Source organism: Seriola aureovittata, chromosome 22 (assembly GCF_021018895.1).
Source record: "Seriola aureovittata isolate HTS-2021-v1 ecotype China chromosome 22, ASM2101889v1, whole genome shotgun sequence".
Lineage (NCBI taxonomy): Eukaryota > Metazoa > Chordata > Actinopteri > Carangiformes > Carangidae > Seriola > Seriola aureovittata.
This window is the reverse complement of record NC_079385.1, coordinates 18,698,725-18,726,302: the sequence shown is the minus strand read 5'-3', so window position 1 is coordinate 18,726,302 and position 27,578 is coordinate 18,698,725. Positions and strand designations below refer to the sequence as shown.

The following is a 27,578-nucleotide window of genomic DNA, read 5'->3' as shown; positions in this document are numbered from 1 at the left end:
TTCTCACAGGTTTCTGCATATTACCAAAGGACCTATGTTTAAGCACAGAGTCAACACCATTTACAAACTCAATTTCTGTTTTAGTTTTCCTTCTTCTGGATAATTTACTCAGCATCAATACTGCTTTCCAGGGAGTCCTCACTACATGTACAAACAATTACAAAGCAAGCGTTAGCTATAGTTCCCAGCGCCTAGAATGCTTTATTTTGGGAAAACAACCCACCATAGGCAGTGATAATGCAGCCTTGATATTTTTGTGGCTGTTTTTAGATCTTAAAATAGCAGTAGGGACACACGGGTCATTTATAACTGGCACAATTTAACAGAAGAAATAGAAATCGCCATTAAAGACAACAGAAACTGGTCTGTTTACTTCTTTACTGTGATGTAATTCCTATTAACTAGATTGGTTTGATTATTTAATGGTTAAATTTTATGTTTATTCCAACCAAACCAGGATGACGTCACCATTACAGATTTTCCAGGGGGTGAAAATGCTCGATTCATTGGCGGAAAACTTTCAGCCGCACTGGTGTTATGACATGTAAACACAGTCAGCTCTGGTGGTGTAATGCTAAGCCAGGATCAGTGGGTTAAAATTTTAATAACTTGGGGTCTAGCAGAGAAAATCCAACACTTAAAAACTTGGCTCAAAGTATGAAACTATGGCGGCACAAGATTTAAAAAGTTTGAGGAGTTGTGGACAGAAAGTTGGAGGGTAAGAAAGGTAGGAGGTGTAAGGTAGAGAAGTTTGTGGGAGTCTTAGATTGCTCCGTGAAAGCGAGTGTGATGGAGTATACAGAGATACAAAGAGTGCCAATGGGGGGACTGGGGAGTCAGATATGGGTCCAGTGGTCATCGTTCCTCCTGAGATTCATCCCCCTTTTCCATTTAAAAGATGTGATTACACCGCAACAATGCGCGCACACACTTTCACACACGCGCTGCCGGCGGTGGTGATCCAATTTAGGAGGTTAGAAGGGAGGGATAAGGAGATAGAGGGAGCAAAGAGGGGAGCGAAGGGGTGAAAGGCAGCCGTGTAAGAGAGGCAACGAAGGAGAGGAGGAGAGAGCGTTCCCTCCCTCTCTCTCTCTCTCTCTCTCTCGTTTGTCATTCTGTCTGCGCTGTATGCAGATGAGGAGCTAATATGATATCTCTGCTGAGCTGATGGATGTTTAAAATGATATGGCAACCCTGAGCAGCCTCGCCGCATGCTGCCTGCCAGGGATGGTGTGTGTGTGTGTGTGTGTGTGTGTGTGTGTGTGTGTTGGAGTAGTTTGTGTGTGCCACTCACTGAAAGCCATATCCAAATCATTGTGGCAGTGACACATACTCTCAAACTTTTGACAACTTCTCTTCTTTTAGTTGCGCCTAGTTAAAGGATAACTCAAGTTAGTGGAGGTTGTCAGGGCGGTAATGAGAGGTGGGGGTGGTAGTGAGGAGTGAGGGGTAGGGTGGGGGTGGGGGTGGGGGGGGTGCAGGACTGATTGGATTCTCCACAGACTTCATTATTTAGAACTTACTTTCATAGCTTTGTCCATCACTAATAATGTAGGGCTCATGTTGTATTTGCAGGGATCCCAGTGAAGTCAGGGGAAACACAAGGAGATTATACATTCTGAGCAAACCTCCGGGTTTGATGGACTTATTTGGAAACAAACATCCACCCCAGATTACAAATATCGACCCCCTGATTCAACGTCAGCTGTTTCCAGCCTCGTCTGATCGTCTGAACTCTCCTGTTCCTCGTCTCCTTCGACTTCTGTGACTCTTTTCCGTGTTCCTGAGATCAGGCAGCGCATAACCAACGTTTTGGAAAACCGCTGTCATGCCGACAGTTTGATGAGAATATTGACACCAGCTACTGGCTACAGCTAGCAGCCGTTTAGCTTAGCACAAAGACTGAAAACAGGGGGAAACAGCTAGCATTGCTCTGTCCTAATGTTACAAAATCCTCCTGTGAGCGTCTCTAAATCTCACTAGGTGACATGTTGTATTTTGCTGAAGGAAAATTAAAGGTGACGCATGGAACTATTTCTTGTCCGGGCGTAGTAACTAAGTCAGTGTATTACCCGCAGTAGATTTTCGCTCCCAGTTTAAAGAAGCAGCCGGGAGCACCGGCACCGAAGCTGAGTGATGTGCTGCATCTGCAAAAAAAAAAAAGCCAATATCAGTTGAAGTGTTGCTTCATTTTCGCTGCTTTATCTTGCGGTAAAACGGCCCTTCGCCTTTGGAACTAACGTTTTGTCAACCGACCGTATTACTACGCACAAGCGCACAAGCGTAATACACTAAGAGTGTATCACACATGCTCATGTCAAACTGCCACGAACCGTCACTGTAATAACCAGGGTTTGTGTTCTGAACGTCACGGCTGAGACAGCGAAATGCACATCGACGCCTTGTCGTGGTGGAAACCCGCGTTGTTTCAATCAATATTCAATCAAGCTGCATAATATTCATCATATTAAAGGTCAGTGCGGGTAGTTGCTGGCCAGTGGAAGATTTTTAAAGAAATCACTAACGGCGACATGAATGATTGTGACGCTGAGCGCCTCTGGGTTTGTGTCTACAGTACGTATCTTGTCTCGTGTGTGTGTGTTTTTATTTTGTTCCACATTGTCATGGTGGTAATGAGAAGTGGGGGTGGCAGTGAAGAGTGAGGGATTGGATTCTCCACAGACTTCATTAGTTAAAACAAAGCCAGTTGTCCATTTGGGCTCTTTCACAGCCTAATTGATATTGATTTACTGATTTGCTCAAGGGTGATTTAAAAGCATGTTTGTTGTAATCGTCAATGCTGCTTTTTCTCCACTCTCTCTCTCTCTCTCTCTCTCTCTCTTTCTCTCTCTCTCTGAAGAGGAAGGCATTAGCGCTCCATCCTTCTGCTAACCAAGAATAAGTCTTTTCTGCTCTCTGATGAAGTGTGTGTTTTCCTCCTCAAGTTGACTTTCCTCCTCCCGAATCACACTTAACAGCCGTGGCTCTTTACACACACACACACACACACACACGGGCCTCCTCCCTCTTTGTCATTTCATCACCGTCACATTATTTTATGACATAATTGAGAAAAATCAAGGCAGATAATTCTCTTTTCTACCTCAGTGCGGGGAATTAGTGAGCGTTATCTTTTTCTTTTTCTTTTTTTTCCCGTTGTGGACTCTTCAGCCTCGATCGCACTGATAGATCGTCACCATCCCCCATAACTGGATAATGATAGTTATCATAAATGGTTAGCGGTTGGCTAAGTGAAGCATTGAGATCAATGGCGGTGGTGTTAGCGTTAGAATGAAGGAGGCCTTTTATCATGTTGATGGATGGCAGGCCTGTCTTTAATGTGACATGTTATGATCATATCAATTTGTCCTCAGTTCTCATCGACATCACTTTATTGCCTCTCCGTCTCTCACAGTCCATCACGCCGCACTGTAAATTCAGACTTGAAATGGCAGCGTGCCACAACGCCCTATAAACCAACCATTCCTCTTCCTCCCTCCCCTCTTCCAGCTTTCCCTCCTCTTTTTCTCTCGGGTTTCTGCTCTTTCCTTCTCTTTAATCCACCTTTATTTCCACTCTATTTTGATACCTCTCTTTCTCTATTTACTGTCCTCCTCCCCTCAATCCTTGACAGGCATCGGCAGGCAGCCTGAACGAAAGAGTGAAGGAATCAGACTGGGATTAAAATGTAATATCAGACTATTAAAGAGATTAGTGGTTGACATTTCGCTGTCTGAGCTACCCCCCAGATTGGGGGATAGCTCAGACTCTGGCATTCATGATATTGATTTATTTCCCGGCTTCTTTTATCGGTCCACATTCACATGGACAGCAGCAGATCTGATATGGTGGCCTTTTATGAGGAACCTTGTCAACCGGGGCCTTTGGCGCTAAGTAACTGCCGACCGGCTGCCAGGAATGATTGTTTAGGGAAGTGAAGTTTATTCATCAAATGTGTAGTTTTGAAAGAGCAGCAACACGAGGGCGGATGAGGACAGGACTGATTTCCGTTTCTCAAGTAGACAAAGGCAAGGTCCTGGTATTGAACCTGCTAATGAAAGCTTCAGATGGAACAGCGTTGCCACAAAAGAGCCTTAATTATTTCCAATTATGACAAACCATCATTTCTGCTCAATTATGTTGCACATCCTCAATGCTAACAAGGTAGCGGGACGTGATCAAGGTTCCCTATTAGTCTCTCTGTCAACAAAGAGACATGAGACAGACAGATCTGCCTTCGAAGAGAACATTTGTGACTCTCACATTCCTGAGTATCCACCTGTTCATGCACCTGAGCATCTGTTTGTTTCCAAGTCCGTCCGTCCATCCATCCGTCCACCTCTGCTGATGCATCCATTCAATCCGGCCCATATTTGGGCCACATGCTTGTTCTCTTCAGGCCGGTTCCACGGCCCAAATCTGGCCCATATACGGCACGATGCTTCTAACACATCTGGACCAACTCTGGCGCACACACAGAAAACCTTTGGGCTGTCAGTCAACACTGGCGGATAACAGCGGGAATCTGCCCAGATGTGGAAGTATATGTGACTTTTCACAATAAAACCTGACAGCTGTGCCTCATGATGTGATTTGAACTTGATCCTGTGGTTAATGGCACCATTTTACCACTTTGTGTTTTCCTGTGTTTGTCTTAAAACTGTTTAAAATGCCACCGACAACAAACCAACATCTGGCTTTAATCATCACTGTTCTAAATGCAATAACTCGTAGAGCAACCGCTCGTCTTTTTCTTGCTGCATTGCACATAGACTTTCATTTGTAAGTGGCTGTTGTATGAGCACAATGATACACTCCGGGGTGTCCTGGTATAGAAAATAATGGACATGCCAGACTTGGACTCCACCTCATCCATTATATGAAACCACCTTGGAGGGTATTATCACGCACATGGTCTGCAACATTCTGCAGCATCTCCTCATGTGTCCCTCCTCTGATCGGGTCGGGTTTAAGTTGTGGGGAACAAAAATTCATGTTCACTGTAACAGACATAGAAATGCACCTGGAAGTCACTCGACCCTGCAGCTCTGTTTAGCTTTGCCTGCGTCCCACACTTTATAAATATATGTGCTATGTGTATATCTGTCACCTGTCATTGGCTTTGTCTGCCTCTGTGCTTAAAGAAACCACAGCGCCTCCTTCAGGAGTGGAGGCCTTTAAAGTGACTCACATCAATGGAAAAAAACAACAAAACAAACAAAAACAAACAGCAGATAAAACCACAAACACCCCCCCACCACCACCCCCACCCCCTCACGATACCATCTCCTCCAACCTTCGTTCTCCTTCCATGTTCACTTTGAACGATCTTCTCATCCGGCCGCCAGGTAATGGCCTCGCTTTCTGGGCTCCGCACACACCGGCATCACATGCGTCGCCCCAATCAACACCTTAATGTATCTCAATTTAACCACTATTGTAGCACACACATGCAACCCCTGTCTCTCTCTTCTTCCTCTTTCACTCTCTCTGACACACACACACACACACACACACACACACTCAGTTTATTGTGTTGTGAGCAGTGACGGGTCGGGGAGGGCGGCATCAGTAATGCGTGACGCGTGCCTCCATAACGCCGGCCTCATTTGCATGTGTGAGGAGGTCTGGGCTAATGGAGCTGATCTGTTGCGCTGTTATTAAATGGGGAAAGAGAAGGGGAGGAGAGGGAGGTGGGTGGAGGAGGAGGGAGGGGGGGGTTATTATTAAAGAGGAGGAGGAGGAGGGAGGGAGAGACAAAAAGAGGGGAGGTCTTCTCTCTTCTCCCAGAGGCATGATAGATGAGTCAGGAGTCTCCCCCTTCACTGAGTTTAGGTTGTTGTACAATGTGCACTGGAAACACGGCAACACACACATGTAGAAATTGTGCATGACTGTGTGTGTGTGTGTGTGTGTGTGTGTGTGTTGCGACCAGTGTGCATACCCTTTCAATATCACGAGGTAAATGAGGCCTAACACACTACTACCACTTCTCCCTTTTTGTTCACCCTTTACCACTCAGGTCGTTTTCTCTCGCTGCATTTAAATGTCCTCAATATGTCACACATGCATGCTTGAACACATGCATCCCTCCGAACACACATGTGGCTCGCTTGCGTGCACACACACACACACACACACACACACACACACAGTGAATAACACCTGCCAGGGCTCGTGATTCAGAGCCTTTTTATAGCAGTTTTACTGCTGCATGTTACAGTGTAACGGCCGTTTCCCTGCTATTCCACCATCAAACTGTTCATCAGTGTCGTTCCCTTTGAATTGCAGACTGACAGATTGTAAAATAATGTTTCATGATTGCAATAATCGTGTATAGTTTCCATACTGAGATCAACAGTCCTGATGTTTTATTTTTCAATGTGCTGCTGCTTCCAGCCGTACGACATCATAAAAGGGTTGAAATATGTTGATATTCCCCAAACTAAGGTAATGAAAATGTATGGTTTCGCTGTCTGTAACGGTTCTCAGGTATCAACCACTCCAGCAGCTCCATCACCTCCTACGCTGTCTGTCCACATGCTTCAGAAGCAAATAACAGTTTTGCTAAATTATGTCTGAACACATTGTCTCTGGCAGCTTCCAGGAGGACGATGGTGTGACACGGCAGCGTCGCATTCAGCTTGGCGAAACTGTCATTTTCTCCGTGCATTCTGAGCGTACAGATGGAAAGCAGACGGGGAAGTTTTTATGTACACCCCCACCCCCCACCCCCCCGCTGTGAAAACACCTGTCACCATTAAAACCACTTCAAGTGGCTGAATTGGAGTTCCTTGCAGGCACCTTTCATTTTGAGTGGAACGTCCCTTTATGAGTATGAATGAATCAGTGATTCTATTTACTGTTGAGTCACTCCGAGTTGCGTCTTTCCCGATGCACCAGTGAACGCAGCATCAGTGAGAGGATGATTAATGAAATGGCAGCTCGTCGGTGTCGCTCAGGTCTCGATGTCGTCCAATCCTCTTCCCGCCCTCGGCGCTTTGGCACGGCCGTCTAAGAGACTCATCCTCCAATGGGAGAATGTAGATCCCTCTGGAGGCGGGCCAACAGCCCACATCTGACATCATCTTAAGAGTTGGCACAGTTCGGCGGAATGACACTGGCTGTCTCGAACACACACACACACACACACACACATGAATACACACCTGCGATGGAGATAAGACTGAGACGAAGAAGGAAAGTGGGAAGTCTTGGGAGGGGTGTGAAAGTCAAGTGTGTGAATGTATTTATCAGTGTTTTAAAGATGTGTGTGTCTTGGCGTGCTGATTGGTTGGGGATTGTGGGTACACTGTACGTGAAGCGGGATGTGTGTGTGTGTATGTGAAAGGCAGGATGGCAGGTGAGAAGGAGAGAAGTGTTAAAAACGAGAGAGGGAGAGTGTTAGAACGACACAGATGGGATGCTGAGAGGAGGAGGAGGAGGAAGAAGGGGAGAAAAGCATTTTTGAAGACAAAGAGGAAGTGAGCTCGGGCTTTCAGCACAATCAGATATCAAAAAGATCTTGTCCTGAAGCGATTAATCGATCGCTCCATCAGAACAATTGAATAATTGATGAACAATTGAAGTATTTTATGAAACATGCTCGTGTTCAAGCTTCTTAAATGTATGGATTCTCTGTATTTATCTGATTTATGTTGATGTGAATTGAATTTTTTTGGGCTTTCAACCGGTATTCAAACAAAACAAGTAATCTGAATAATCATGTGGAGCATGTTTTACCTTTTTCTTGCATTTTAAAGACAAAAAAAAAAAACCAAACAAACAGATTAAATCAGTAATGAAAATAATCTTTAATTGCATCCCTAACTTGATCCCAAACATCTAATTAAGTCTGAGCATCGATATATTGAGTAAAGCCACAAGCGCGCGCTTCAGTAACCAGGCTTCCTGTCATATAAATGAGAAATCTGGTTTCTATAATCAGGATTTAGAGAAACCTGGAGTGAAGTGACTGCAACGCATGTGAAATCACTGCAGCTCCAACATGGGAGCGGTCTTGTCAGCGATGGTGTTCACAAGTGCCTGTGAGACCTGGCTCATAGTGTCTCCCTTCATGTAGTACTAATGCAGAGTGTGTGTATGTGTGTGTGTGTGTGTGTGTGTGTGTGTGCACCCGTGTCAGATCTTCTGTTAATCACAGTATGTCCAAATATGCCCGCGGTCCTCGCCGGGTCTCGCCACCTGCTCCGTCTTTGCGGCGGCTCTGGCACCGCCGCCCCGAGGAGGTCCCTAACATTTCAGCTTCGCTTTATGTCTCTCGCCAGGCCTGCAGCAGCGGCGCCACGCCGGCAGGAGTTTGCGCTCGGGTTCACACACGCCGCCAAAAAGCTGTCCGTCCACGGACCATAAGTCTGGCTCGCTTCCACCTGGACGCTGTTTTCCCATCTGTTTCCATATCAGTGATCAATTCTGACCCAGATCTTGTCGACTCGTGCAGTTGATCCTCCAGAAATCAGACATAAAAGCTTTTTTTTCTCTTAAACTAAATCATCCTTTCCTTTGTAAAGAGGCATGTTTATTATTTAAGTAGCTCTGTAGCGAGGAAGCTAATGCGCCTCTGGTCAGTTTGATGTTATAAAACAATCTCCGGGCCTAAAATGATTAAGTCACATCTACACAAACAAATGTCCTTTTAAAAACCACATTGTCAGCAAGTCATGAACTAAGACAAACTGCCTCGTGTTAAACGTGGCGTCAGTGTGTCGAGATCATCCAGTGGGATTTTAAACAGTTGTGGGAAAAGGCAGAGAGGATCCACACGCCGGATTATTGCTGCTCGACTTTTATTCAACAACACAGGGCAAAATTTCAACCCTGACAAACAGGCAAACGACAGGATAAAGGACAGTTTGATGGGTGATATCCATACGTACTGTACTGTAGAACAATCTGGAAATGTTCAATGAGACAGGTTTATTCAGTCCATCACTTTATCTGAAACATATATGACCTAAGAACGGTGGAGTTAGCGTTAGCATAGATAGGCAACATGACTGAAAGGACAAAAGAAAGGTGAAGAAGACTCCCACGGTCACGGCAGAGGCCACACAGGTCGATTGACACGTCACCTCTGGGAAGATCGACACGGATGAGAGCTGAGAAAAAGCTTCAGTATGAAAGATGCATCATGTTCTCAATTCAGCTGCGCTTTGTTTTCGGGGAGTTTTACCGAGTCACCGTCTTTACTTTGACGACGCCGGTGGAGTTATTTCGTCCTCGGCGGTCGGAGGGGAGACTCTGATCTGACTGGACGTGAGAGTAAATGACTTCTTAAATGACCTTTTTCTCGGGTTGGATTTTTTTTTTTTCAAACCCAAGCCTCGAATGTAAAATCCTGTCGCTCCGGATCTGTCAGGTTTCATCATCCTCAGCCAAATATCAAGTGAGAGGAGTTCTAGGGGGTTTGACTGTGTCTTTAGTGTCATCAAACCCATAGAGTTACTTTAATGGAGTTTTATTGGAGCCTTTATAACTGCCTCTGCATGTTTTAATATCCAGCTTAATAAGTAATAAGAACCATGGAGTGTAAACGATCTGCGTGTATATATGTATGTAGATTAAAAAATATGAGGGATGGAGTGTGTGTGTGTGTGTGTGTGTGTGTGTGTGTGTGTGTGTGTGTGTGTGTGTGTGTGTGTGTAAACCTGCAAGTGCGAGCAGTGTGTGTTTGATGTTCCATTTACCCTTTTTCATAATTCATGGCAGTGGGAAAATGGACTGAAAGCGGAGGTGGCTATTGTGTGTGTGTGTGTGTGTGTGTGTGTGTGTGTGTGTGTAGCAGGATAACAGGATGAGCGTTCTGTGGTTGGAGATGAAACAGACAAGAGTGTGTGTTTGAAATGCAAAGAGTGGTGATAGCAGTGATTGGCCACTGTGTTGAGGAGGGGCAAGGTTTTTCTCATCATTTCATCATAATACACACACACACACACACTCGCTCTCTCTCTTACACACACACACACACACACACACACACACACACACACAGTGGTTATTAATGATAGTATTGTTAATTCATTATTATTTTATTTACCTCTGTGACATAAAACCCGGGCTAATTCGGCACAGCTCTGAGCTCTGGGGGTTTTTGTGTGTGTGTGTTTGTGTAGCATTTAGTATAATGCTTGGCACACACGCACACACACACACACACACACACAGACACACGCACACACACACACACACACACACACACACACACACACACACACGTCTAGTGGTGGGGCCTGGGGACCAATTTATTTACATGCAGTGGAAGAGGAACTGAGAAAGGGATAAAACAAAAAGGGGAAAGAGAGAGAAAGAGGAAACAGCAGGGAATTATGGAGAAAATCCATTGGAACGAACAAGTTTCTCGACTGTTCCCAAGGACAGACAAGGCCGATTTACTATTTAGATGGCTCTGTGTGTGTGTGTGTGTGTGTGTGTGTGTGTTGTGTGTGTGTGTGTGTGTGTGTGTGTTACCAGCATCTTATGTGGTTTCTATCATATTTCCAGAATGTAGCAAAACTTGAGTTGAAACTGCCAAACATCTTCTCCTTGTTTGAGTTTGGAAACGAGACGGTGACAAACAACAGGGCGTCGTCTGCTCATGGTGGAATCATTGTGTGGGAAGTAAATGTACACGTATGTCGTCACCATAGAAACCAGCATATGTGTTCAGCAGAGACTGTCCTGTAAACAAACAACAAACTTGTTGTTGCTTGTTACGACCGAAAGTTACGTGTCGTTGCTGGGCGGCCTCTAGTGGTCGTAGTAATTATGACACGAGCAAAGGAGGAAGTCAGGTGACGCAGATTTCTTCCTAAACCTAGCCAAACCGTGACCATCCCACAGCGTTAACTGCGTGTTTGTTGTTGTTACCATGACAACAAAAAAGTCCGGTACGCCTGCAGCTGGTACGCTGGTGTAGGTCGTGTTGTCGTTACCGTGACGACGAAGGTCCAGCATGTCATGTTATCGTCTTGTTGCACCTTCGCTTTGTTTATGTTTCATTAATGTAGTTAATGTTTGTTTGTTTTGATGGTGACCATTCTTCCTGTGTTTCCAGCTTTTTAACGAATCTGTTTCTTCTTCTTGACTTGCAGGCAGGACGCCAGCGACCTCTCTGGACCGATACAAAGGTACTGTGATACACCTCCTAATCTTTGTCTCTCTCTTTTTGCCTTTTCACCTCCTCGCTCCTTTCTCTTCCCATCGGCCTCATCCTCAATGAGGCATGCAGTGTGTCTCCAGGCTTCAGGCCAAAGACTGACTACTGACTACTACACCGGAGCGCTGCTGGCGGTGATCTTTGGGTGGGATAACGTAGAAGGACAGGACGCAGATGAGACGAGGTGGTGGGTAAAGAGAGAGGAGAGAGACAGAGAGAAATAAAGGGAGAGAGAAAAGGGAAATTGGAAAGGAGAGATGTGATGCGGCTTCAGATGTACGGCCGAGGAGGGTCATTAAATTAAACCCTTCGGCGACAGAGCGCCAGATCAAGCGAGGGGAGGGCAGAAGGGGAGAAGGTTTAAATAAGGGCCGATCCTAAAATAGCCAAGACCTATTTCTCATCTGAGGCAGAGTTAACAGGAAAAGGACGAATATCCTGCCCTGAAAACCATCAATGCTCCCCCCTCACACACACACACACACACACACACACACACACACACACACCCTCCACCCAAGTACTTCCAACATGGCGAGAGATAGTGAAAAAAGAGAAGGGACACTTTTTCATCCGTACGATCCATTAAACATCACAAGAACCCCCATGAAGAATTACGGTGCAGCTGTAATGCTTTACGATCAGGATTATAGTCTCACTGTCGCAGCACTCGTTAACAATATCACCGTTTGTGCCAACTACAAGTGCAACTGGTTGACGACCGGCGGGCCGAGCGTCAGTCCGCTCGTTAACCCGTCATGTAAGTGTATTGGTTTTTGGTTTTGTTCTGTGACGGACAGGCTGAGACGCCCGGCTGGTTGATTGCTGAGTTGCCGTGGAGATGAGTGTGTTTTTATGAATGAAGTGTTGTATGTCAGTGAAAGTGCAGAGGACAAATAATCTGCAGTGGGTTCATGATGCCACGGATATGTGTGGTACCGGATTAAATACATGAGTTGTGAGTTTGGACTCTTCTGGTGCGTTTAATGACACTGCAAAACGTAGTGAACGGCATTAAACGTAGCAGAGAAGCTATAAAGAAACATAAATATTGTGTAGAGGAAATAGTGAATTTGGTCCCTTTTTTTTCTTCTAACGTTAGAGTGGCAACAAAAAGAAAGGAAAGACAAAGGTGAGGAAATGTGATGGATTACCTGTGTCAAGCCGGTTTTAAGTCTCTGTGAGCTGCTTTTCATTCTGTGGTGAAATGAAGTGAATCTAATGGCTCCCTGGAAAGTAAGAAAATCCATTTCAGAACTTTTGGCATATTTGGAAAATACTCAGCGGTAATGTAAAGAATATGCGATTTTAATGGGCCGGATCATGTGCGAGCACCGATGTCGTCCTTTAAGTTACTCAGCAGCTGTATGAATTTAACTTTTTGCTTTTTATTGATCGTTGTTTTTATCAGTTTAACCTCTAAATAAGTGTTTGGCACTGAGGATGAGGAGTTTTACATCATTCCGTCTGCGTCACTTCCTCACAGCGGAATTGGATGATATTGATTTTAATAGTAAAGTCCTCCATAGGCTGGAGCTACACCTGATGCACGCCGCAGGTGAACCAGCTCCGATCAAAAAACAGGATCCGGCACAGAATGAGACGCCGGCGGAGACGAAGCAAAACACAGGAGGAAAAGAAAGAGACGATGACTGTGGCTGTGAATAATTAGGCAAAATAGTTTGCTTTTGTTTTTCTCTCTGATTGGAGAAAATAGGCGAGGCTGTGACTGTCGCATGAGCTCACACACACACACACACACACACACGCACACACACACATGCACGCACACACACACAAACACACACACGCGCACACACACACAAGCGATGTGTGTTACACGCTAATCCTCCACACAGCTGCGTCATTCTGGAACGTGTGTTTACTTCCTCTCTGCCTCCGCCGCTGCCGCCGCCACCACTATCACCACCGCCGACCCCCCACAATCCCCTGCAAACACACGCACACACACACACACACACACACAAACAAACACACACACAATCACACAAAAGAGAACTGGGCGTATAATTTGATCCTCTGCGCTCTCCTCCTCTAATGAAGCTCTCTGGCGGTTTGACTGACACCCGGCTCGTTATTTAAGCGTCTGTTTTGGGCCGGGAGGAGGAAGAGGAGCTGGGGGGAGGAAGAAGAGGAGGAGGAGGAGGAGGAAGGAGGAGGGGGATGAGGAGAAAGAAATAGGAAAAGTGCAAACAAGGGAGCTGAAAGAGAGGATGGGGGTGGATAACGAGAAGACAGGAAATGAAAAGAGGCTGGAGAGATGGAGTAGGGAAGGAGGAGGAGAGGATCATGGGAGAAAAGGAGACAGAGGGGTGAAAAAAGGAGGGAAAAGATGGAGTGGAGTTTTAAATGAGGACAGCGGCAATCAAGAGAAAAGGAGACAGTTTGGGAGGAGGAAGAGTTGATGCCGGAAACAGGGGTGATAAAGGGTGTGAAGGGATTGTGTGCATGAGTGTGTATATCAGTGTGTGTGTGTGTGTGTGTGTGTGTGTGTGTGTGTGTGTGTGTGTATAATTGCAGGTCTTTGTGCTGATAATGTTCTTTGAAGGCACACAGCTGATAATTAGCGAGCGTGGCTCCACGGATGCCTTTCAGCGTTGGTCATTATAAGCCGCAAACCTACTATTGGCTCTGACATGACCTCCCGAGACAGGGAGGACGCCGCTCGCACACACACACACACACACACACACACACACACACACACACGTGCACGCGCACACACCGCCCTCACATGAAAAAAATACACAAATCGGCGTAAACAAGCGTTGATTAGTGTATGAATAGCATCAGCTCACAAGTGGAACAGATACAACAGCTCTCCAAAGGCCTCAAGTTCCACTTTGGCACGAGGGCTGCAGGTGTGTGTGAGACGCACAAACACACACACACACACACTCACACACACACACACACTTCCTGTTTACAGAGCCAGACACACATAGACAGCAGAGACTATAATTACAGGGATTCACACAATGTGGCGTCCCGGTACGCTGCGTCCGTTATTGCCTCCCCGGTTGCCACATGACAACAGCGGTCCCTCGCTACAGCGAACTGCTCGGCGCGCCGCTCCTGGCCCCGCCTCCTCCAGTATTCCCACATCTGAATATTTATGAGGCAGAAACTGGCTCGCCGCAGTCGGAAGAACACTGGCTGGAGTATTCTCCCTCCTCAACAGTGACAGTTATCAGTGTTAAAGGATCCTTCCTGGGCTCTAATTTATCCCCCAGTGAGAAAATGTTCGACAAGAGATGCAGTGTGGAGGACGCACTTTCTATTAAAACAAAAAAACAAAAAAACAAAAACGCTCTCAGTCAGCATAACTGAAAACACACTGTCATTTGACAGCGAGGAGGAGGGATCTCTTCAGTTTGGCGTCGGGTTTTTGTGCGGAAAGTAAAACAAAATGATGCCGTGTGTCTCGACAATCAGGATGATGATGGTGACTTTTGCACAAATACACAATGATGATCTCACAGGCCTGAGTCACTACAGATTTTATTTATTTATTTATTCTTTTTTTATTTTTTGCTTTCTTCTTCTCTGTGTGCCTGAAAATCAGAGCGAGAATTTTCTTTGTCTCTAAGAAAAGAGACAAACCAGCTTCTTCCCTCGTTCCCCGGCAGCAGCCTGAGGTGCGTTCACGGAGGGTAAACACAGGCTCCAGTGCAGCAGGTGAACACTTGCTCAGAGACACTTAAAGGGTCAATTCACCCAAATACTAAAAAAAAACAAACAAAAACAAAAGAAGTCAACAAAGAAAAATGAAATCTGGGACACTGCAGCTTTGGTATTTGAGTTGTGTCATAACCACGAGGCGACTGGAGGTTTCAGCTGCACTCCATGGTCTTCAAATAGACTAAATATGTGTTTGTTTAAACATAAAATCCCTGAAAGAAGCGAGATTGTCTTTATAATTCGGGCGACTTGACCCTTTAAACGCTCCCACCTGGTCCCACCGTCACAGCAGGGAAACGCTCTGTGGGGTTTTAATTGTGAGAGGCTGCGCTGGTGTCATGCTCACACTTCATCCATTTTTCATCTAAACACATGAATTATGAAGAACTGCTAATGGCGGGGAGGGACAGTGGGGGGGGGGTGAAGGGAGGGAGGGGGGTTTGTCTGCAGAGGGCTGGACGGATGTTTTGGGATCTTTTATTCCTTCACCTCTTCACAATCTGTCCTCTCTCTCTCTCTCTCTCTCTCTCTGTCAGTGTTTTCTCTCACTCTGAGACACACAGGCACACACACACACACACACACACACACACACACACACACACACACACTGTGTGGCAGGTGAACATACAGTGGCTCGGGAGGGGCTTCTGTGTGTGTGATTCAGACCATTGACCTGGAACACATTGGGTACTGAGAGAATAAAAACTATTACACACACACACACACACACACACACACACACACACACACACACACACACACACACACACACACACTGCTGGTCTCTAAGCTCAGAGTCCTCATCACTGCTGATGCAGCTCCTACTATAAAAACATTAATAATAATAATGGTCTTTGTAATACTTTTTTTTAAACCATTGTTTTAAATTCTTTTCAGTCATTTTATACTGTTCTGTATTTAATATTTATTTTCACTTATTATAACATATATTATTATTATTATTGAAAATAATATATAATTTTTTATAAACACACACAGATAGTGGAGTGTTTTTTCTTCCAGCTGATGCTTTCTGGGGGGGGGGGGGGTGTCTTCTTCACCTTCCAGTGAATTTCCTAAAAACAAATATTTATTAATACTACATCAGTTGTTATTCTTGTACGTTCATTGGGATTCAGTTGCGATTGCGCGCTCACTCTTTCAGGCAACTTCTACCCCAGCGGAAACCTCGCTGCTGCTGCTGCTGTAATTAATCATTATCACATTAATTTCGAGGCGTTTGTATGATTACCGTACCACTCGCAAAGTAAAGAACCACACAGGTTGTTTTTGTTTATTAAATCACTTGTGCGAGTAGAAACCCGTCAATAACTTGACGTTGGAAAAAGTCTGTTTCACTTCCATTTACTCGTTTGCTCCTTTCCATGTTTCTCTCTTCCTGTATTTGGGCGCATATGCACGCTTCTGTTTAAGTGTGTGTGTGTGTGTGTGTGTGTGTGTGTGTGTGTGTGTGTGTGTGTGTGTGTGTGTGTGTGATGCTGGGGGAACTCGGTGTGACGTTTTTTTTTCCTCCTCTTTCTTTCTTTCTTTTTTTTTTTTTTTTTGAAAGGCTCCAGATGGCTGAGAGACAGGTGAGCCAATTAGCGAGTCTCACTACACAGCAACATCATCACACCGGCGGAGCACGACAGCCAAACACACACACACTCACACACACACACACTCACACTCACACACACACACTCGCACAAAACATAGCAACATTCCACATAACTCTGGCGTAGTGTTAACATTACCGCCATAACGCTCTGATGTGTCTCTCAGTCCGTCAATGCGCCGCCGCCATGAGGCCGTCTGTGTTGCTGTGGATATGAAATTGATTTTACAATATGTAACGATGTTTGGGAATGATGACAAATGATCCTCTAATTTTAGCTTATTATGACTGCCTGCGACATATACAGCGCCGTGTGCCTATAGTGCGTCCCATTATGCCTGTTTTATACGACCCAGAAAACAGGCATAATGGGCAGATTTGAATTGATTTGCTTGTGTATTCATTTATTTTCAAGGAGCCAAAAATATTTCAGCGAGCCGCGCCGATATTCATTATAATTCTAATGAAGTCGAAATCCTCACAAAAGAGGAGAGAGCTGCAGGAAGACAGCAAGTCTAAACAGAACAACAACAACCTCTATCTCTCTTTCCTCCCTTCATCCCTTTTTCTCTCCGTCTGCCCCTCTCTGGTTTTCTCTGGCGTCACCTCTCTCGCTCTGTTTCAGTGCTGAATAGCTGAATGTTAGACGGAGGAAATGCAGATTCTGCCGTTAATGAGCCATCAGCTGCTGTGGAGAACACGGTCACACCGACCCCTAACACACACACACACACACACACACACACACACACACACACACACACACACTCCTCTTCTCCCAGCTACTACATGTGAACAATACCTGCACACGTATGCATCTATATGATGCAACACACACACACACACACACACACACACACACACACACACACACCTATGCACCGCTCAGTGGTTTGTGTTTGTTTGTGTGCACGTCAGATTTGACACAAACATCCACTTGGACTCGAGGATGAACTGATTAGATCAAAGGTCAAAGGTCGCTATGACTTAATGCGACACCTTTTTGGCCATAACTCAAGAATTCATGCGCTAATTACGCCAAAGTTTTCTCACAAATGTCTTATAGGATAAAATACTGCACATTTTATATCCAAAAGGTCAAAGGTCAACTTCACCGTGACATCATAATGTTCTGCAAATACACTTAAATCCCCTCAAAGTCTTCCTCCGCATATATTACCCGAGTCTGGACGGACGTGGATGTAAACTACAACTTGACTGGCTGACGGAGGCACACGACCGTGAGGCGGTAATGCTGGTTCTTTTTGTTAAGGGATAATTGAGCAGCCATGACGGCCGCTTTCCCACCTAATGGAAGGGGACAAATTAATCTCCCTGTGCTAATGTCTGCAAATGGAACAGGACCACTCCTGCCGCCACCATGCTCAACCAACCTGCAGCGAGTGAGTGAGCGAGTGAGTGAGCGAGTGAGTGAGTGAGTGAGTGAGGGAGTGAGTGAGTGAGGGAGTGTATCAGGCTGAGGCTGATGTAAACCTCTGTCAGCTCTGATGATGGATATGATGCAGCTTGTTTGGTTTGTAGAAACAGGAACATGTTTTCAGATTCTTTTCTCCTGAGCTTCAGGAAAGATTGTTAGAGCTCGAGGATTTAAATGATGTTCAGGAGTTTTATTTTAAAGGTCCCATATAAAGGGATCAACACTGTGGAAAATAGGGAGCTTTGAAACAACCTACCAAGAGTAAAAAACGTCTGATGTCTCCGGTGCGTTGGTTCTGAGAGAGAACCGGAAGTCCTACACCTCACTGGTTATTTGAATGCAGCTCATTTAGGAGCTTCATCACGATAGAAAAGAAGCGGCTGGTCCGATGTTCTGTCAGAGCACGTCACAAATCAAATGTGTTTCCAGTTGTCGGAGCGGCCACACAGGTAGGCGAAGTGAAGAGCCGGCTGTCACATGCAGAAACATCATATTGTTTAATGTGAGAATAACAGAGTACATTTTCAGACAGTCTCTCCTGGAAGATATTCATAGTGTTGCACTCGGGTTTTCACATGAATAAAGGCAGAAATAGTTGTGTCAGGAATGTAAAAAGAGAGCTGAGAGACAAGTTCAAGCCCCGGCTCCCTCTCTCCCCGCCACACAGTTGACCAATCACGACGTGAAGTGGGTGTGAATGTCGGATTGTCGGTTCAAGGAAGGTACAGAAGTGGTTCAGGCGACGTCGGCGATGGGGGAGGGGTCTGAAGCTCTGAGGCGTCCTGGCAACTGAAGTCAGGGCAGTGTTTGGTCCTGCACACCTGTCACGAGTCAGTGACTGCGAGGTGATGTCTGGTGGTTTTACCTGTTCCTGTTTTGGTTTTGAAAAATGACAAAAAGAGATAAAAGATTAGCAAATAGTAAAAAAGCAACATTTAAGAATATACAGAAAGATCAGGAAGGAAAGTAACGTCCAACAAAGGTGAAGGTGTCATTTCAGCAAACTCATTTATCCAAGAGCAACACACCTGCAGACAGAGGACGACACGAAGGTGTAAAGCCGACAGGAGCACAGATCGCTCACACTCCTTGTCATGTAGACTTGACTTTGACTTGACTTCGCCGTACTTCAGACTTTCTTTAGTTCCTAAAGACGCACGTATGAACCTGGTTAAATAAACTAAACTATAAGAAATAAATAGGACATCATGCATCACAAGGAGTGGATCTCTCCACAACAAAAAGCAGGAAGATGAAATGCTGATGGCGGAAACTTCAGGAAACTCATGAGGACTTTAGATTTGACTTGGACTTTTTCCCCCAAGGACTCGAGACTTTAACTAAGACGTGAGACTTTGACTTCATGCAGAAGACTCACAAACATCTCCGCAACAAAAACGCATGCACTAATTAGCAGCAGCGGGCACTAATAAGTAATTAGTAATGGATGCACTTCGTCAGCACTGTCGGGTACGACTGCATAATTGCAATTAAGTTAAAGCGAAAGCGTATGTTACAAATAAGAGACTATAAATAGAGAAAGTAAGAAAACCCGTATATGTCTGCTTCATGGCATCAGCCTGACTGCAGCCTCTGTTCATGTTTGTACATATACATAATGTTTGTAGAGGAAAATGGGGTGGGAGGCCGGGTGAATGTCATCCTATTTTCCCATCTTAATAGCCCATGATCCTGCAACCGTTCTGCCTCCTAAGCCTCTTCCCGTGGATGACCTCCAGGGAAGATTGTGTTGCTGCTGTTGGAGTACAGAGGAGTTGATTACGCGGCAGCGCCGGGGCTTTGTTCTAAGCATATGCCCGTCCTTGGCTTTGGAGAGAGAGCGAGAGAGAGAGAAAAGAGAAGTATGAAGAAGAAGAAAAGGAAGAAGAGGAGGAATCTTATCTCTCCCTTGGGGTCTTACGTTCTTTCATTCCAGATTGTCTCGGCGACCTTCTGGCCCTGCCCGGGTTCATCCCGACCCTCCGCCGCATCGCTTGTTTACTGTCCCATAATGACATTGTCAATGGCAACAATACTTCCGCTTATCGCGAGGTGTCGGCCGCCACAATGGATGAATGGCGCCGTAATGGAAAGGCGAATTCGTCCCGTTGTCATCTCCAAGTCTTTGAAAGCGCTCTTCTACTTGGCCGTGTGTGTTGGTGAAAGATAAGATTAATTCTTCATATCGCGGGCTGATTGCGGAATCTTGTATCTAATGCAATTTTTATTTCTCACCCCGCCTCCTCTCCCGTCTTTTCCCTCCTTTCCCCTTTTCTTTCAAACTGCAGAGTCAAGCATTTTTTTTTTTTTTTTTCCCTGTCTCTTTGGGGAAAAAAAAAATCTAAATAATTTATCTGTGTTTTGGTGCATTTTCCCCCTCCTGTACTTAGAGGGAGAGTGGAAAGAAATGGAACGGAGACCGACAGGAGGAAAGGCAGATGAGTGTTTTCTTTTTTTTTTTGAATGGGATGAACGTGAGCAGCATGCTGACAAGAGTAAGAAAAAGGGGAGCGAAGGATGGCAGGAGGGAGGTGGAGGGAGTGAACCCTCGCTCGGCTGGAGAGAGGCCTAAGAGGAGCCTGCAGACTTTGGTAATCCCTCTTTTATTAATGTGAAGCCAAGCTCAGCAGAATGCGGGCTCACAGACATAACAGAGCTGCTCACAACTGACTGTCTTTAGACCTCACTGTCTGTCTCTTATATGCAGATCTGCTTCACCGGCCCCGCTGGCTGAGTCCCACCCCTCCCGTTTGCCAGGCCAGTAAACTGCCAGTCAATTAAAGCGTCGTTCAGGCGCTCAGTCCGGCCCCGGTCCGGCCCCAGTCCGGCGCGCTTCCGCCCGCAGAGTTGAGCTCTCAAGTCTTTTGATCCCACTCAGGTCCCGGCCTTGGTGTTTGGCACAGAAAGCATCCTGCGTCCTTGCCGAGCCCTGCATGTTACCATGACAACCTCCCTTACATCACTCAGTGCCCCCCATGTAGCCAATGGGCATTGACCTTTCGCTGTCAGAGCGTGTTAGGGAGCGAGAGACACAGAGAGAGCGAGAGAGACGGGGAGGAGAGAGAGCGGAGCAGGCATTCGCCGGAAACAACAAACACAAATAGGTTGTTAAATTGTAAACACAATTTAAAAGAGACAGAGGCTGCTCGGTTTGAGCCCTGGCCTCAAGTTACTGTGATGTCAGCGCCGGAGAGGGTGCGTTTCCCGTGAATGACAAAATCAAGATGCTCGTCTTCAGAAGGCATGATGTCACGGTCCGACGGGGGGGGGCGAGGGGCGCTCCCGACATGTAAAACGTAAAAACAAGGATTTAAAAGCAGTTGCTCCTCCCTGCAGAAACCCCCTGCAAGCTTCCGTTTCACACGCCGCCATACGTCCCCTGTTAGCAGGTTAGAGCGCCACCTATAGAGACAGATGCAAACCTTCGTCCGTGGTTTGTTGAAGAGCCAGTTTGAAAGAATGACATCAGCTTTGGGGATTTTGGAGCATCTGCCCAGACGTGTCTCCACATGTCCGCAGTGTTTACTAACCTGAGGCGAGGAGAGCGGCAACGAGTCCGACGGGCGAAAACACACACACACAGGGCGCGTCACTTAGCATCATCGTCATGTGACACGCCGGCTGTGCTGTGCGGACGAAAGAAGTCATCAATTTGGTATGAGTAACCATGGTAACGTTGATGCTTTTCCAGGCTGTCGTGATGTGGAACATCTGGAAATGGGGCAGTGGCGTCAGCTGACATGGCGTCGGCCCTCGGTGATGCTTCACCCGACGTGTTGCCGTTACATAGGACATAAAACAAAACAACACTGAGTGTGTGCAGGAGAAGGGAAAAGTTTTATTGTGTCACTTCCTGTGGCTGATGAAACAGGTGGAAACTCTGCCTAATGCAGCTTTAATCAGAACATTAGCATAAATATTCACTATTATCAGTGTAAACGACAAATGATCAGTCGTCATTGTCAGAACTGGAACATTTGTAGAAGTTAATTGTTTTACGCTGATTTGAAAACGTCGCCTCACTCCGCTGCTCTTTACATTCAGCTCTCACTGTAATAAACAATAGGCGACATATGATCAGCGGCTGCAGCATCTGTTTGAATATGAGGAAACCCACGACATCACTTATACGAGAGCGCCGGTTCGTGCTCTTATTCGCCACGTTTTTTTTCTTTTTTGTTGTCACGCTCGCCGTGTGTCAATATCTGCCGCCGTTGTACGCCTGCCATCGTTTTTTTGGCTGAGACCGAGTGCGGTGAGAGGCCGGTCCGATTTGAATGGTAAACAACAGAGGCGGAAATGGGTAATTAAGTTAGAAGTTAGCAAAAGTGTCTGCTGCATTTTAATGGCGATGGCCCGTGCACGCCGGATAATTTAGGATTTCAATTGTTGTTGTTTTTCAGTGAAATGCAGGTGTTTTGTGAAGACAGACGATTTTGCCCTGTATGCCAAACATTCTAATGAAGCTCACGTACAATCCATAATTTTAACTATCCCCCACCTGCCAGCTCGCCACACACACACACACACACACACACACACGCACACACACACACACACAGAGTACACAAACAGGCATAGGCATCGCACCCGCACACATACACACAATATGCACTAATGAAGCTGTTCTCCTCTCCTCTCTTTTTCGTTCCTGGCTCAGTGAAACATGCATAAATCATAATAAACAGAGAGATGAATTTTTAATCAGCAGCTCCCTGCCTGTGTCTTCAGCCCCAGCCTCCTATGGGGAGGAGAGGCTGTGATGTGCCAGGTATATGGAGCCGGATCTGGCAGCGCCTCCTCCGGGAGGGCTACTCACTGAGACATGCCTGTCTGGGCTGACTCTTCCTGGGCATGATCTGCTGGACCGGACCGTCTCTCTGGAGACGAGACTGGCCCGGACCGAGACAGTCTGCCTGTACCTGCAGGAGGCTCAGGGGGTCCAGATAGACTGGGACATCTGAGGAGGGGGAGGCCGTCTTAGAGCTGTAAATAAAAAGTACCAGTCAGTCACACCATCACCTGTAGCTGGTGTTCATCAAAATGCATGAGCATTAATAAAATATATTTATATGGCCAAAGATAGGAAACAAATATAAATATATATATATATATATATATACAAATATATATTTTAATATTTTTTCAATATTTTTGTCAGATTGTTTTATTTATTTACTGTCGGATGTCTTTATCTTTTTTATTTTATTAGATTAATACCAGGAATACAGGATCGTTTCAGGGGCCTGTATGAGCTGTTCTCCAGACTTCTTGAATTTCCAGAAAGTATTAATTTAGTCTTTTGTTCCATGAAAGATGAGAAAACACAGACATGGTCCAAACATTTTCTTCATATTTGTGGAAAACTTGGCAAAGAAAAGCAACGCCCAAGCTGGGGAAGACTTGTAAATGTTACGGCAGTTAAAAAACCCACATCCAGTGGTAGCAGCGATCAAATAAAAATATATTTATGTATATGTTATTTTGTGGGACATGGACCCCGGAGCTGTTCTGGGCCGTGGGAATGAAACCGAGGACTGTAGATATTTTATATCGCTGTGATATACTAATATCTTGTTGTGAGGTTGTTTATATTCCATCGTAATAAACTGAAAATTCAGCGCACGCTTGACTTGATGTTGAACTTGGCCTCTTTCCATCGGTTCAATACAACTTTACTATGATGTACACGATTTATTTACCTCATAAAAACTTCATGAAACGACGGCAAACCCGAGTTCAGGTCAGTTTATTTTCCACTCCGTCTGCAGCTGTACATCTTAAGTCCGGGCCCGGGCCGGAGCCGTGCCAGCAACACTGAGATGATGTGCAGTAAATATGAATAGTGGGCATTGTTGGCATGGCGCTGCGCCACTCTGGGCCGGGCCCAGTGGCCATGCAGGCAGTCCAGATCTGGACTGGGGGCTAGGCTGTTCCAGAGCTGTAGTATTAGACTCAAATAGGCCCACAACATAACAACATGAGCTGAGCTGTCACAGGGGATTACTTCAGCTAGGCAAGCCAGCGGGGTCTCCACTGCTCTGCTGCTCTACCAGAGAGAGAGTGGAGGGGTAAGGGGGGGGGGGGGGGGGGGGGGGGGGGGGAGAGAAGGGGGGGTGCTTGTTTCTGTGTGAGAGAAAAAGGGAACAACGGCAGAGGCAGAGAGGAACAAGGCGAGAGAAAGAGAAGCAGCTCGTTGAAGACGACATAAAGAAAAGGGGAAGAGAGAAAAAACAGGACAACAGAAGAAGAGGAAGAAAGAGGAAGAGAGTGCAGCTCGTTGTCTGAATAGGTGCATTTGTTTGTTTGTAATGTTGGAGCACTCGTCCGAGCTGAGCTTTGTGGGGAGAGTGTGTGTCGATGCTGTGTGCTGCCCCCCTCCTGCAGCCGCCAGCGCAGGATCCATGAGGACCGACGAGCTGCTGCTGAGGTACACACACACACACACACACACACATATACACACTCGACAGCACCCATTTTTCTGACCCAGATGCTGCGTTCGTGCATCCCTCCTGGGGATTGTTACACTTCCAGTTGAAGGTGTGGCGTTGTTGCATGGCTGCTTTTGTATCAACAAGGTTTGCAAGCATTTTTATGTGGAGGGGGGCAACAACAGGAGGTGGTGTTGGCGGTGTTTGGGGGGGGGGGGATTAAACAAAGTGCAGGTGCTGGCTTATTCCTTCATTTGAGAGGATTTGACGTCTGGGATGGTTGCTCCTAACAGGTTTTACTGTTAACACCTCAGAGCCGGCCACTCTGTCTCAGTGTTGTTGTTCGATGGCAGGAGGTTTCTTCCTGCTTCCCTGCAACTGTTTGCCCAGTCAGGCGCAACATCCAACGCTTGTACTTCTCTTTTTTTTCCCCTTTCCTCTCACACACACTCTCTCTCTCTCTCTCTCTCTCTCTCTCTCTTTGTCTCTATTCAGACCTCCACTCCTGTGTTCGCTGCTCTGTTTCCGGGACAAGCTGAAATATTAGGAAGTAGAATTTAACTGACATGTGGCGCCGTTAACAGCTTTTTTTTTTTTTCTCCTGCTGTTAAATTAAATATCAGGCTCTTCTGTGTCACTCACCTTTGACATCATGCATACGTACCAGCTATTTTATTTATATGCAGTATTTATCACACAGTTGTTGTTTTTGCCCTTTTGCTAATTTACATTTGGTATTATTCCACCCACATACGCATGAATATGTATCATTTATATTCTCACTTCTTCTTCTTTGGTATCAAGAGTTGTAGCATCTTGTGGTGTCACAGAGGATTCTGGAGCTTTTATTGTGAAATCCTATAGTTTTAAAGCCCCTGAAAATACAAATAAACCATTATCTGCCATTGAAAAGATACTGGTTCATTCACCTGGGACTGTCCCGCTCACTGGTTCAAAGGTGGCGGTGATGTCATGTATTTCCACCCACCAATCAGAATTTAGCAAAATACGGATCAAAATAAGGATATAGCTTCTGCTGCCATTGATTTTTTTTAATCGTTGCACTCATTCATTTATCGATAAAGATGTTTGTTTTTTCCTCTAACTTTTAACTTCAATCGATTTTAACTTTAATGATCAAGTTTCCAGTTGCTTTAAAACATTTCTGGCAAAAAAAAAAAAAAAAAAGTTCAGATTGGAAAGTTGTGTATTCAGATTTTTAGCAGCACGTGTCAGTGGTGGTTTTTCTAGATTTGACTAAAAACATAGATGCGGGGTTCTCTGTATTAAGACCAGAGACGTCCACTCAACCGAAGCAGGATTTGACATTTTCCGAGCAGCACAGCCGAGTTTGTGTCTCTGTTATTTATTTAATTTTATTTATTCAGGTCCGTCTCCTTCCTGTTATGTTTTATGCACAAACGGAGGGATGATGGATGAGCGGGAGGTGACGGAGAAATGTCTGCTTTTGTTTCTGTAGATGTTGAGAAATGGAGGAAAATGAGGAGGAGGAGGAGGGGGGGGGTGATGAAGAGTGGTGACAGCAGCGGGGAGAGGAGGGAAAGAGGCATCTCCACTCTGAAAATAAAACAGCCAAACAATAGAGATACCCAACCGTTCCCGTCTCGACCTCCTCCTCTCCATCCCATCTGTGTTCCATCTTTCTGAAAATTACACATTTTTATTTTAAAGTTCCCATTACTGATAAATTTTACCCCACCAGTCACAATTTGTCTGAACCCCCCTCCTGTTACATAAAAGATTGAGACAAGCGTCTGCCGCGCACCAGATCATGAAAAACAGTCATGCTGAGGTTGACTTGTTTTGCAACGAGTCAACATATTTCATTGATGTTTGCAGGTAGTAATTTATTGCACCATAATTTACTGACTGAATCGGTGAATGCTTCATTGGGTGACAAATGAAATTGCTTTTGAGGCATGCACTTCATTTGCAATTTCCCGATGAAAAATATGACTTTGAACAGTTTCTGCATCAAGCGGTCGCTCCGAGCGAGAAACACGGGGGAAATTTTCCAGAGGTTTAGCTGCTGCGCAGGACGGCGCGGCCACTGTAGCCGGAGCGGAGGCAGCGGAGTACATCACAGGACGGACGTCTTTGTACTGCGCGAGTTTCCAAAGCAATAGAAACACAGAATGTAGATATTTTCATTGTTTTGGGTGATGGTGAATATGAAATAGAACTGTGACTATGAGTTTAAAATTCTGACTTTTGGCTTTAAAGCTCCTCCAGTGTAAAGGTCTGTGTCCATGTGTAGTGTGATTATAGATCAGCTCTAGCTTCTTTATTAATACTGTGAAAGTATCAAAGCCTCAGTCCACAGAGAAATGCACACAGCCTGTATTCAGAAACTGAGCCTTAAAACCAGCCGTCAGGACTTCCTGTGACTTTGTGATGTCACAACAAAGCAGTCACCAAGCCCCGCCCACCTGGACCCACCATCCAAACCTTGCAGGATTTGGTTTCTCTAAGTGTTTTTACCTGAAATCTGATATATTTTTATTGGATCATTCAGAAAACAGTCAGCCAATCAGAAGAGAGGCTCAGAGGCTCCTCTCTTCTGATTGGCTCACTGACCTGTTGTTACTAGAGCTGCAGAGAGAAGCCTGAGAGAGGAGATGTAAAACTACAGATGGTTTTTTGAGTCAGATATCTGAAACAAGCCAGAAGTAAAGACGGAAACACTCCAGGTGATGAGAACTACACGGCTGCACAGACAGTTCTATCATGTGTTGCTCTTAACGGAGTGTAAGAAAAAACGACTTAATCCCAGAGTCTCGTCTTCGGCCTTGTCGCGTCACATCGTGTGGATGTGGCTGAGGCAGCGAGGGTCGAAGGAAAAGAAGCTGGACTCTTACCAGGGACCAGAAGTCGGGATGTCTCAGCCTCTGCAGAATCGATTTGCCGGTTCATTTTTTTAATCTCTCATGAGTCCCACCAACTTTATGAAAGTGCAACACCTGCAGTCCTCCTTCAGAGCTGGAACTTCGTAGTGATTGTTTCTGCAAGTTGGTAATTAGTCTTCTTTTGCTCCACCCCTCCTCTTCCCTCTTCCTTTCCATCCTCTGGGTGTACTGGCAGTTAAAACAAGCACCCCCCCTCCCCCATCTCCTCCCACTCACCCCACACACTGTGCCTATCTAATGGTGTGGAGGATATTAGTCTCCTATTAGAGATACGACCGTT

General features: G+C 45.7%; 1 protein-coding gene across 26 annotated transcripts in view; it reads left to right on the top strand.

Annotated features, from left to right (window-relative positions):
• Positions 1-27,578, top strand: part of celf2 (cugbp, Elav-like family member 2) — a 197,371-nt gene that overhangs the window by 29,807 nt on the left and 139,986 nt on the right. For 25 of the 26 annotated variants that reach the window (XM_056367349.1, XM_056367347.1, XM_056367346.1 and 22 more), the window contains exon 1: positions 24,055-24,367. In XM_056367349.1, the coding sequence (XP_056223324.1) occupies positions 24,249-24,367 (119 nt within the window). In that variant the 5' untranslated portion in view covers positions 24,055-24,248. Of the gene's footprint in view, positions 1-11,111; positions 11,148-24,054; positions 24,368-27,578 lie in introns of those variants that run through there. The other variant, XM_056367321.1, reaches the window with a different exon arrangement.